At 43.9% G+C, this 13,389-nt stretch overlaps 1 protein-coding gene across 1 annotated transcript in view; it reads left to right on the top strand.

Moving 5' to 3' along the window:
• polr2b (polymerase (RNA) II (DNA directed) polypeptide B) overlaps window positions 1-13,000 on the top strand; it is a 165,403-nt gene extending 152,403 nt beyond the window's left edge. The window contains exons 23-25 of the mRNA XM_034182216.1: window positions 1,506-1,666; window positions 12,460-12,655; window positions 12,790-13,000. Of these exons, the coding sequence (XP_034038107.1) occupies window positions 1,506-1,666; window positions 12,460-12,655; window positions 12,790-12,879 (447 nt within the window). The 3' untranslated portion in view covers window positions 12,880-13,000. The remainder of the gene's footprint in view (window positions 1-1,505; window positions 1,667-12,459; window positions 12,656-12,789) is intronic.
• Window positions 13,001-13,389: the final 389 nt, after the last annotated feature.

The following is a 13,389-nucleotide window of genomic DNA, read 5'->3' as shown; positions in this document are numbered from 1 at the left end:
AAGTCCTTGTAATATCTCTAATGTGGAGATCAAAGGACAATGTAGGATCAAAAATTACCCCAAGTTTCCTCACTTTGTCAGTGTGATGTATGACACATGAGCCTAGGCTAAGTGTTAACCGGTCAAATTGATGCCGATGTCTCACTGGACCAAGAACCATCATTTCAGTCCTATCAGAGTTTAAAAGTAGGAAGTTCAGTCATACATTATTTCAATATCAATATCACTGAGGTATCACACAGTCAGTACGATGAAATATGCATCATTTATTTAAGTCAACACAAAGAAAATAAGAGAGGCATCATGAAGGACCTAACACCTGCCTTCAGTTTCTAACAAGCTGCCAAAACTGTGTAAAATAACCAGCAAGCCCAGCAGGTTTGTATATTACATGATTTAAATTTACATGAAAGGCCTCACAGGCGGCATTCTACCAGACAGCGGCTGACAGGATGACGCAGGTGACCGCTGTCACCGGAGACCACCAGCTGACTCTTAGATGCTGAGTTGAGCAGTTTGAGCCTTGTTACCTCAGATAAAATAGTATTTAGAGTTAAACAGGAAATCATCAGTATTTACAGAACTGATTTTGTAAAATCAATATGAACACAAAAAGATGAATATATCAATGATTCACAGATGACACAATTAAACACTTATTTCCATTGTGGTCCGTGTGAGGCTAAAACTTGACAACACTGAGGAGCTCGATTAAACGTAAACATTGCAGAGACATTATAATCTCATCAATTAATGTAAATAGCAATAAGTGTATAGTTAATAGAGAACAATAAAATCTTAAAATAAATAGCTACTGTATCCCTGTAGAAGTGTAGATGGCAAATTTAGCACCACGTTTTGGACAAGAAAATAATGGAGTAGAAGATAAGCTCATCTATTGGACCAGAAATCACATTAAAAAATATATATATATAAATAAATAAAAAGGTGGCGTGATCCTCTTCCCTTAGCTGACTGAATAAACTTAACTTTTAACTGTCTTTTAAAACTTGCCTTGTTGCTAATTGATTCCAAGATCTGTATTTTATATAAGATATATTTGATCTGAATAGTTCCCGACGTGTGGGATATGTGGGTTATATCTTGATCTTTCAACATAACCGGTTTGCAAACCTTCGCAGTAATAACAGTTCAGCACTGAAGATCCATTTTTATTTTGAGAGCAGCGTGACTTTGTGAGCGATAATCGGGGCAGCTACAAAATGTAAGGCTCTGTACATTATTCAGATTCATTGATCAAAACCTTTAACCTTATTTTGTGATGTTTGATATCATTGATTCCCAGCAGAATATTGGAGTTTATAAAACATGTGAACGAAGCACTGGCTGCAGAGCAAAAGACCGGAAGTAAAGAACCCAAACTCCTCTCGCGCATCCGCGGCACAACCTCAGCCCTCGAGATCAGGAGTTGGCGTTCCATCTCTCTACTTCTATGGTCTGCTGTAGTTTGGTTTATTACTGATTTCTGTCCATCTGCCATTCAGGTTCTGTACAATGGTTTCACAGGCCGGAAACTCACATCGCAGATCTTTATTGGCCCAACATATTACCAGCGTCTGAAGCACATGGTAGATGACAAGATTCATTCAAGAGCCCGGGGTCCTGTTCAGATCCTGAACAGGCAGCCAATGGAGGGCCGTTCACGGTGAGACACAAGAACCATTTGCTCTTGTCTGTGACCTACAAACACTGTTGACCTGACTGTGAACTTTAGCTAACATCTGCAGCTAAATGACAGCTTCATCTTTTATATATATATATATATATATATATATATATATATATATATATATATATATACACACGAGGAGTGAGTTTACATTTCATTACAAAATCTCCTGTAACAGTAGAATCTGCCGCAAAAGTGCTGATGTCCACATTTTTTGCAATTTCTCTGGTAGTCACACGACGTCCCGGATCAACACAGCGTTCACTTTGGAAATTATCTGGTTGTTTCAGCCTGTCGATGGCCGCTCGAAGCGCGGCGCGCCCCCAGCCGCTGTGGGCTGTCTTTAATCCGGTTGTAATCCTCCTTAATCTGTGTGACGCCGATAGAATCTTCACCGAAAGCCATCTGAATTTTCCGAATGGTTTCCACCTGGCTGTCTCACACAGTTTCTGAAAAAATTTTCATGGAGCAAAGCGGCAGTCGCTAGCCATTTCCCTGACAATGAAAATCCGACGAGGGGGCTGGACCAGTGTTCACTCAAAGCCTGCCCACAGGCGAATGACGCAACCGACAGGCGTGAAAAACCTCACGCATGCGCACGAAGGTTCAAGCTTGGCTGATGCAAACGCACGATTCAAATCCATATAGTTTTTGAAAAAATAAAAAGGTCGGATACTTTTCTAACAGACCATGTATGTATGTATGTATATATATATATATATATATATAAATATATGTATGTATGTATATGTATGTATATATATATGTATGTATATATATATGTATCCTGGAAGCTACCATGAGGGGAGGGGCAAATAGGAAACTCCAAACGATGGCAACTGTGATCATCAATATCGCCACCGAAAGGTTTGGGTTGGCAGAAAAGAGAGTCATTACAAACCAGTACTCCAAGAACCGCAGGGCAGAAAAGATCTCACAGCTACGCCAGCAACTACGACTCCTGAAGAGGCAGTTTAAGGGAGCAAGTGAGGACGAGAAGTTAGGATTGGTAGAACTTCGAGGTATTCTTAGGAAGAGGTTGTTGACCCTCCGGCGAGCAGAATGGCACAGGAAGCGGGCCAGAGAGAGAGCCAAGAGACGTGCTTCCTTTCTGGCAAACCCGTTTGGGTGTGCCAAACAGTTGCTAGGTCAAAAACGTAGTGGCCACCTTATATGCTCAAAGGAGGAGGTAGATTTATATCTCCATAATACCTATAGCGATGCAGGCCGGGAGGAGGACTTGGGTGAATGCAGAGGCCTGATTAATCCGCCTGTTCCGATTACTGCCTTTAACATCAAAACACCTAGTTGGGAAGAAATCAAAGCTGTTGTCAAGGCTGCCAGGTCCAGCTCAGCACCTGGACCCAATGGGGTACCTTACTTGGTGTATAAAAGGTGCCCCAAGCTCCTGCGGCACCTGTGGAGGATCTTGAGGGTTATCTGGAGGAGGGGTAAGGTGGCCCAACAGTGGAGATCTGCAGAAGGGGTTTGGGTTCCAAAGGAGGAGAGGTCAACCACCATTGAGCAGTTTAGAACCATCTCTCTTCTTAACGTTGAGGGGAAGATATTTTTCAGTATCCTCTCCCAGCGGCTGTCAGTCTACCTCTTGAAGAATCAGTACATCGACACCTCAGTGCAAAAGGGGGGGATCCCAGGGTTTCCAGGATGCCTGGAACACAGTGGTGTGGTAACACAACTGATTAGAGAGGCCCGAGAAGGGAAAGGAAACCTGGCGGTACTATGGTTGGACTTAGCCAATGCGTATGGTTCCATACCTCACAAGCTAGTGGAGGCGGCATTGGAGAGGCACCACGTCCCGAGCAACATCAAAGTCCTCATTATGGATTATTATAATAGCTTTAACTTAAGGTTCACTTCTGGCACAGTTACATCAGAGTATTATCAGCTGGAGAAAGGGATTATCACGGGATGTACTATTTCAGTGATACTCTTTGCCCTGGCCATGAACATGCTAGTCAAGTCTGCCGAGCCGGAATGTAGAGGTCCTCAAACTAAGTCTTGGATCTGGCAGCCTCCTATCAGGGCATTCATGGATGACCTGACAGTAACAACAGTGTCAGTTCCTGGGTGCAGAGGGATCCTCCAAGGTTTGGAGAGGTCAACCACCTGGGCTTGGATGCGCTTTAAGCCAGAAAAATCCAGGTCACTGGTCCTGAAGAGAGGGAAGGTGACTGATCGGTTCCACTTCTATCTAGGAGGTACCCGTATACCATCTGTCACAGAGAAACCTGTGAAGAGCCTTGGAAAAACCTTTGACTGCTCCCTAAAGGATGCCGCCTCCATTAGGGCAACTAATGAACAATTAGAGAGTTGGCTGACAACAGTCGACAAGTCAGGTCTTCCGGGTAAATTCAAGGTGTGGTTATACCAGCATGGCATCCTGCCTAGAATACTGTGGCCATTGCTCGTGTATGAGTTTCCCATCTCTACGGTGGAAGGGTTTGAGAGGAGGATCAGCAGCCATCTGTGTCGTTGGTTGGGCTTACCTCGAAGCCTGAGCAGCATTGCCCTTTACGGCAATAAGACCAAGCTGACGCTCCCTATCAAAAGCCTTACTGAGGAGTTTAGGGTTATCAGAGCAAGAGAGGTGCTCCAATATAGGGATTCCAAGGACATGAAAGTATCTCAAGCAGGTATTGAGGTGAGGACTGGCAGAAAGTGGAAGGCACAGGAAGCTGTGGACCAGGCAGAAGCACGGCTGCGTAACAAGGAGCTTGTGGGTTCTGTGGCAATCGGCCGGGCGGGCCTGGGTACTATCCCAACAATCCACTATAACAAAACTGAGGGCAAGGTAAGGCAGGACCTGGTTCAACGCGAAGTGAGAGCTGGGGTTGAGGAGCAGCGTGCAAGCCAGATGGTGGGATTGAGACAACAGGGCGCATGGACCAGATGGGAGGGAGCCATAGAGAGGAAGATCTCGTGGCCGGGGTTGTGGAAGGCAGAACCCTTCCGCATTAAATTCTTAATCCAGTCAGTTTATGATGTCCTACCCAGCCCGTCGAACCTTTTCACTTGGGGCAAGGCTGATACCTCAGCATGCCCCTTGTGCCAGGGGAGAGGAACTCTGGGGCACATCCTCAGCAGCTGCCCCAAAGCGCTGGGGGATTGTCGCTATCGTTGGCGCCATGACCAGGTGCTGAAAGTAGTTGCTGAGTCCATCAATACTGCCATAGTCCAGTGCGAGAGCTTGAAACCATTAAGGCGGGAAATCTCGTTTGTGCGAGCTGGAGAACAACCACCCGCCTGACCGAAGGCCCAGACAGGTCTCCTGGGTGCAGCGAAGGACTGGCAGTTGAGGGTGGACCTGGGGAAACAGCTTCGCTTTCCTGAAAACATCTTGGAAACCAATCTTAGACCAGACATCGTTCTGTTTTCAGAGTCATCTAAGCAGGTCATTATGCTGGAGCTTACAGTGCCCTGGGAGGAGAGAATGGAGGAAGCCAGTGAGAGGAAGAGGGAGAAGTATGCTGAGCTGGTGGAGTGTCGCAGATGGGGGTGGCATGCGAGGTGCCTTCCTGTCGAAGTTGGAGTAAGGGGCTTTGCAGGAAAGTCACTCTGCAAGGCCTATAGCCTCTTGGGTATCACTGGAGCACGCAAAAGAAAGGCCATCACTGCAGCATTCGAGGCTGCAGAGAGAGCTTCACGGTGGTTGTGGATCAGGAGGGACAAGCAGTGGGCGACAGCTTCTTGGACACAGGCCGGGATTTGATCACTCCCGGTCGGGTCGCCTGGGCGAGGGGGTCTGAAGTTGAAAGACCCGAAACCCCCCATGACCCCAGGTACTATCACTGATGATGTGTCCAAGAGTTTGCATTATGAAGTGTATGTAACCATTATATATATATGTGTATATATATATATGTGTGTGTGTGTGTGTGTATGTATGTACGAGGTCTGTCAATAAAGTATAGGTCCTTTTTATTTTTTTCAAAAACTATATGGATTTCATTCATATGTTTTTACGTCAGACATGCTTGAACCCTCATGCGCATGCGTGAGTTTTTCCACGCCTGTCGGTGACGTCTTTCGCCTGTGAGCACTCCTTGTGGGAGGAATCGTCCAGCCCCTCGTCGGAATTCCTTTGTCTGAGAAGTTGCTGAGAGACTGGCGCTTTGTTTGATCAAAATTTTTTCTAAACCTGTGAGACACATCGAAGTGGACACGGTTCGAAAAATTAAGCTGGTTTTCGGTGAAAATTTTAACAGCTGATGAGAGATTTTGAGGTGATACTGTCGCTTTAAGGACTTCCCACGGTGCGAGACGTCGCGCAGCGCTCTCAGGCGCCGTCGTCAGCCTGTTTCAAGCTGAAAACCTCCACATTTCAGGCTCTGTTGATCCAGGACGTCGTGAGAGAACAGAGAAGTTTCAGAAGAAGTCGGTTTCAGCATTTTATCCAGATATTCCACTGTTAAAGGAGATTTTTTTTAATGAAAGACATGCGGACGGATTACAGCGTCGGCTCGCAGCCGCCGCGACGCTCCGCCACAGGAAAAACACCTCTGTTGGAAGCCTTAAGGACAAGTTGGAACATGTCCAGCTGTTAAACAATTTCTCATATACTCACTCCACTGAAAGCCATCAAAAGCCGCCTGGATTTTACAAATGGTTATCAACACGGAGGTGTTTTTCCTGTGCCGCCGCACCGCTCCGCAGTATGTCATGGTTTTTAACTAGTTTGGGGAGCTCTACGAATTATACTCGGGTGTGATTTATATCATTGAAAAATCATGACTTTATTCCCAATAATAATTACAGTATCTATTTATATCGGACTTTCACATTAATCAAAGCATGAAATGGAATATACTTCAGTAATAAAAGAATGCCAGTAGTAAAAAGTACACATCAACAATGCACAAAAATCTCAAATTCATAAACTGGTACAGGTAAACTCTGTTAACTCGACCGAGTTGGGTTGCACAAAATCGGACTGCGGGTTATCTGAAACTGCGAGTTAATGAAGTTGACTAAAAAAAATTTAGATCACCTTACCTTGCCATAAATAATTTTGACCATTTGAAGAGTGATTCCTTCCTATATGGTGGTGATTTCTTCATCTGGAGTGGGTTTGGGATTCTGTGCTGAAGATTCCTGACTATTTGCCAGACACGCACAAACGGGCGCGTGTGTGGCGTGCATAAATTCCGGCCCAGTCTGAGCGGGCAGTAAGGACCTAAAGAGTCGCATCCAAAAACTTTGAATAGTCAGGGATCATCGGCACAGAAACTGACTTTTATACAGTAGTCTAAATTTGACCGTGAGTAAAGCCAAATTGGATCTTGCACATGCAGGAGTTAACAGGGCTCACCTGTAATAGAGAATTAAGGTGTGACTTATACACCAGTGCAACTTATATATGGGTTTTTCCTGTTCAAGAGACCTTTTTTAATTGGTGCAACTTATACTACATAGAATAAGGGTTAGGGTTAACTCTAACCCTAAATCTAAATCTGTCTTGAATCACTGCCTCCAGTCACTCTATTTGCTCAGGCAGTCATTCGCAGTGTAAAGTGAAATTTAAGAAAACTTTCTGCAGGCTAACTGTGCAAAAAAAAAAAAGTGTTTCCCGTAATGCATTTGCAGTTCTTGGAAAATTACAATAAAGTTTGTTGGTAACATGTTTGACGTCGTACCTGCAATTCTCCAGTTGATGTACGTTCCTAATGGCATCACATCTTTAAAAGCCTCCAACAACCAAAATCCAGCTCCTGGTTGTCTTGAGTGTCTTTGTTTCTAAGCCTGGTAAGAATTGTTATACTGACAGGAGAAGGGGCGAGGGTGAGTTACTGCTATCTTAAAAGCAAATGCTTTGGGCAGATGGTGCTCATTAACCTTGGATGGGCTGCACATGTCTATGAAAGAAAAGTCTGATTTCAAAGATTCACTGCCTTGTGGACTCCAGAGGCCAGAAAAACACTCTGGCATAAAAACATATGAACCAGGCCCTCACTGTCACAATTGTAGCTGGCTAGACAGTGGCAGATGGTAGTTAAGTGTAAAGGGTGGGGCTTAGTGCTGCAGATAACTGAAACAATCTTTCGGATGGTGATAGTAAAATTGGCACAAATACTCCTTAGACATTACTCTTTTGAAAAAACAAACTGGCTACTTGAATGTTCAATCGGTGGCCAGATAGGGGCCAATTGAAGAATTACACAGGAGTCAGAATTTAAAAGATGCTCTAATCATTGAAAACTACACCACATTATTTGTCTGATCATAGAGATTCCAAAATGGTTGAGTTTGGACAATCTATGACTGAATGTTATGTGGTAAAAACAGCAAGAATGGTGACAAAGGTCAGTTTCAGTTTGTACAAGGGTCAGAAGTTAAAGTTGCTCCAGTTGTGGTAAAAACTGGTGCAAATTATTGGTTAATAGGGTGAATAAATGGAATAGTTTTGACTACTGAAGCAAGAGGCATGATGTCAATATTCGTGACAGCAATAACACGTGCGAGAACCAAATCCAGGGTATTTCCACACGTGTGTTGAATCCTGAATGCATTCCTGGAGTCCTAATACATCCATAATTTCCATAAATGATTTGCAGAGGGGATTAGAAGGCTTATTTATATAAATGCTAAAGTCACCAATAATCAGAATCTGCACTAGTTGACAAGTTAGAGATAAACCCCCCAAATTCATCTAAGAATTCAAAGTGTGGGCCGGGGGCAGTGACACAATAATACAGCTGATTTTTATTCTTGTGACCTTGGGAATACGTAGCATCGTGGGCAGAGCAGAGAATCAGATATTCGAATTATATAGATAAGGAATAACGAATAGATAGGATAACATTATATTTATGACCCCCAACTGTTAATAAAAACTAAACCTAGATTTATAAATAAGAGCAACACCCCCGCCTTGCTTCTCATCACGAGGGACATGACCAAATGTGTATGCCAGTGAGGAGCCTCATTTGAGGGGAGGACAGCTGGAGGTTTAAGCCAGGTTTCACATAACCCAATCATATCTAAGTGATGATCCATAATTAGATCATTAATCAGCAATGATTTTGAGGACAGTGATTTTATGTTAATGAGACCCAGACTAAGGAGCTCAGTGGGGTTGACCGATTTGCTGATGGAGCGAGACAAAAGAACACCTCCATTTCGGAGTGTTAAAGGACAAGTTGGGACAAGCTTTCAGTGCTTACCAGTCGAGTGAGTATAAGAGAAATTGTGGAGAGCTGGGCATGTCCCAACTTGTCCTTTAACACTCCGAAATCGGTCGTCACGCGCAAAGCCTCCGCGCGGCTTTCCATGACAAAATCTCTTGTTAAAAGTGAAATCTGCCGGAAAATGGCTGATGTCCACCTCTTGTGATAACCAGAGAAATTGCACACGACGGTCCCGGCTCCACACAGCGATCCGTTTAGAAATGATGTGGTGGTTTCTGCCTCTCAATGGCGGCTCGTGCGCCATTGTGGGCAGTCCTTAAAGCTGTAGTAACACTCATTCTCTGTGAAGCCCGTAAAATTTTCACCGAAAGCCAGATAAATTTTTTGAATGGTTTCCAGCTGCCTGTCTAACAGTTTCTGAAAACTTTCTGATGGGGAAAAAAGCCCAAATCATTCCGCCATTTCCTCGCAATGAAACAACGACAAGAGGGGTGGACCAGTGCTCACTCAAAGCCTGCCCACAGGCGAATGACGCAACCGACAGGCGTGGAAAAATTCACGCATGCGCGCGAAGGTTCAAGCTTGGCTGACGTAAAATCATATGAATCAAATCCATATATTTTTTGCATAAAATAAAAAGGTCGGATTGTTTTCTCACAGACCTTGTATTTCATATTGCTGGAACAGCCAAAGGGCCATCCTCAATTTCAACGTCATCCAGTGTTGTAATGGGTATTAAGCTTGCAAAGCATATCCCTCTGATTTTTATGGTCACATTTGCGGAAACAGGCCACAGTCTCAACTGGATGAATTTGCCTCCCTGCCACATAAACTGCACAATCACCTTAGGGGATTTTCTGCACTGCTAAGCTAATGGATTCCACACCCACATTCATCATAAGCCTTACAGGGTCTGTAATCTCCTGCTCTGTGGCCTGCTGTAATGTCCTAATGTTACCCTCCCTGTAGAGCTCTATGTATGTTTGCAGACAAGATGGTGGTGCCTTCTGCAGTAGGGTGAAAGCTGTCCGGCATCAGCAAGCCATGGTGGCCCCAAAATGAAGGCCAGTTATCAATAAAACTAAAGCCTTGTTGTTGACAAAATTGCGTCAGCCACCTATTTAACGATGTCAGCTTGCTTAACGCCTCATTACCACGGGAGGGGTGGCGACCAGAGGCTATTGATGCTGAGACATGTTTCTGGCAAGGTCACAAGTCCTCTCTATGTCCATTTTTGTGACCTCAGAGTGCTTTATCCTGACATCATTGGCGCCGACGTGAATAACTGTGGCTGTATCTCGTGTCATGTTCCTTTGTTTGTCTACCCTTCTGCAGTGTCAGCACCCTAAGATGGGATGCAATGTCGGGAGCTCTGGCCCCAGGAATACATTTAACGTCAGCCAGCATCTGTAACCTGACTTTGCGGGTGATAGAATCCCGTATCACTAAAGCCTGTCGTTTTGGCCTGGAGATAGGAGTGGAAGTCACCTGTGGGTCCAAAGAACTCACAACAGGCATATCCAAGGCCACAGCCAATCTGCTCTTAACAGGCACCTGATTTGGCAAATCAGCTTGTGGCAGAGCTGGGAGAGACGGAAAATGTGCAGGTTCAGGGGTCTTTGAGGACCAGATTGAGAACCCCTGCTCTAAAAGAGCCACCCTATCTGCCAGCATCATGCAGGATTTATGTAAAGTGTAAAGTAGTGTACTTTGTGCGCCAAGCTAGCGCACGCTAACTGCTAACAAAAATGCTAACCACTCCTAAGATTCACACAGGAGCAAAATAGAGCTAGAGGGAGCTGAAACTCCAAACCTGAAAGATCTGGAGAAGATCTGTATGGAGGAGTGGACCAAAATCCCTGCTGCAGTGTGCAAACCTGGTCAAGAACTACAGGAAATGTCTGAGCTCTGGAACTGCAAACAAAGTTTTCTGTACCAAATATTAAGGTCTGTTTTTCTGTTGGATCAAATACTTATTTCATATAATGCAAATTAATTATTAAAAAGAATCATACAATGTGAATTTCTCAATTTTTTTTTTTTTTTTTTTTGATTCTGTCTCTCACAGTGACGGAATCTAACAATAACGGACAATAAAAGCTATTCTATTGTCATAGCTGAAGTGTCCCTACGATAAAAATTAGACCTCTCCATCGGGAAAACTTGCAAAATTGATAGTGTATCAAATACTTATGTGTCTCACTGCATGTTACCCCGTAGCATGATAACTAAGCCTGACACATTGTGCAAACTATTCCTTTTTAAAACATTAACTCAACCAATAATTTCCAATAATTTTTTCATGAAAATTGGAGCAACTTTAACCTTTGACCCATGTACAAACTGAAACTGACCTTTGTCACCATTCTTGCTGTTTTTACCCCATAACTCCAGAACATTTAGTCATAGATGGTACAAGCTATAACTTTTTGGAAATGTTGTATAGTTTTTAATATGGTTGAAGCAACTTTTACATTTTGACACCTGTGTAATTCTTCAATTGACCCCTACGTGGCCACCTGTTGATAATTCAAGTGGCCAGTCTGTTTTTTTCAAAAAAGTAAGGATTATTTGTGCCAAATTTGGTGCTTGCATCACCATTTCAAGCATTCCTCTGTAGATATTCTGTTATCTCCTGCAGTAGTTGGCATTCTGCACACTGCACTCTACTTTCAGCTTCACTGTGTGGGCTTGAAGTCTAACCCTCTCACCGTCAGCTCTGCAGCCATGTTGGCAGTTCAGGGCACTGGAGACTAACAAAACACTTGGCACCACAGACAAGCAGGCAGCTGTCAGTGGACGGAGACTTGGAAAAGGTGGCCCAGAGAAAGCTTGTACCGCACAAACAAGTACTTGCACCCAGATTTCCCCTGCAGTTCCTGTCGTCAATTATTGCCTTTTTTTAATCAGCATTCAGGTGATGCAGCTCTAAATTTCACATTTAATCCAATTTTTAGCCTTTACAGAGTGTTGATCTGCTTTTGGCCGCTCTTGGGTCCAGTGGCGGCACCAGGGGGGGCTTGGGGGGGGGGGGGGTTAAGCCTGCCCAATAATGAGCCGAGCCCCCCCAATAATCCTGCCAATAATGTGAATAGCGACTGACATATTTGTGGATCTCAACTGCAGTTTTGCACTGAGAATGCCTCAATATTGCGTAACTGAGCAAAGTGATGAATGTGTGTTTGGTGATCCACCAATGCTGAATCACCTTTCACAAACAGAATTTTCAGTTTTGCAAATAAACATTTATTTGTAAAAACCCACACACAATTTGTGTTTGTGGATCACAAAGCACGTGATTCTAAGTGATGTGTGTGCGAATTTATACCACATTTTAGAGTAACACGGGTGACTAAAACATATACCTTGGTATTTATAAAGCAGTTTACTATATATTGTTCAATTCGATGACGTTTTGTGGAGCCCCTCCAACTTTTACCTCGGCCCCCCAACAAAAATTTCCTGGCGCTGCCACTAAGTTTTACTGAAATTATTTAGGATGGAGCTGGTGGTTTTGTATTTTGAGGGTTGGCTTGAATATCAAATTCACATCTGAAATCTTACGTTAAAAATGTCTTAAGACATTGTTTCAAGGCTGTAAGGCGATGCTGTCTATCTCCTCAGTGATGGTGGTCTGCGTTTCGGGGAGATGGAACGGGACTGTCAGATTGCTCACGGAGCAGCTCAGTTCCTCAGAGAACGGCTCTTTGAGGCATCTGATCCATATCAGGTTCACGTCTGCAATTTGTGTGGCCTCATGGCCATCGCCAACACACGAACGCACACTTACGAGTGTCGTGGTTGTCGCAACAAGACACAGGTATGTCACACAAATAAATGTCAACTTCTTCAGCAATATACATTCAACAGTTTTTCTTGTTTTTACTTTGAGAAGATCTAGAAGTCAGCCCATTAGTTCTTCATATTGACACTAATTGATCTTGTTTTTGTCAGATTTCTCTGGTTCGGATGCCGTATGCGTGCAAGCTTCTGTTCCAGGAGCTGATGTCGATGAGCATTGCCCCTCGAATGATGACATCATAGAGCAGCTCAGCCAATGACAGCTTCAACAGCCACAGTCTGTGGAATTTGTGTTTTTACACGCTTATGTAAAACAGGCCCTTCTAATCCATAAAATAAACACTTTGATTGTAGTTTTCTAAAATGTGCAGCATATTTATTGTCTTTTTACACATTCTGGGTGCTGGGGTTAGGGGGTTGTGACATCCAGAATGGACTCATTGGTCCAAGCCTGGGGCAACTTTCATTTTGTGGGGTAGAGGCTGTAGGATTCACCAACACAAACCAGGGACTTCCTGAACACAACCGACACAACAAGGAAGACCTGCTGAGACAAAAGAGAGAGTGAAAATCCTCATGAAAGGGGGGGAACAAAATCTCACCCCTATGAAAGCTGTTTTTGCCTTCCTTGAAGTGGTTCATACCAACTGGTATACAGTGAAGATAGAAAGTCTACGCATCCTGGGGCTTCATTTTGAATGAATTGAGTTCATTCGGCACACACATAGTTAACAAAAAATCTTGTAAAACAAA

This window comes from Thalassophryne amazonica, chromosome 11 (genome assembly GCF_902500255.1).
Source record: "Thalassophryne amazonica chromosome 11, fThaAma1.1, whole genome shotgun sequence".
Lineage (NCBI taxonomy): Eukaryota > Metazoa > Chordata > Actinopteri > Batrachoidiformes > Batrachoididae > Thalassophryne > Thalassophryne amazonica.
Note: the sequence above shows the minus strand (reverse complement) of the source record. Positions and strands in the feature narration are given on the sequence as shown.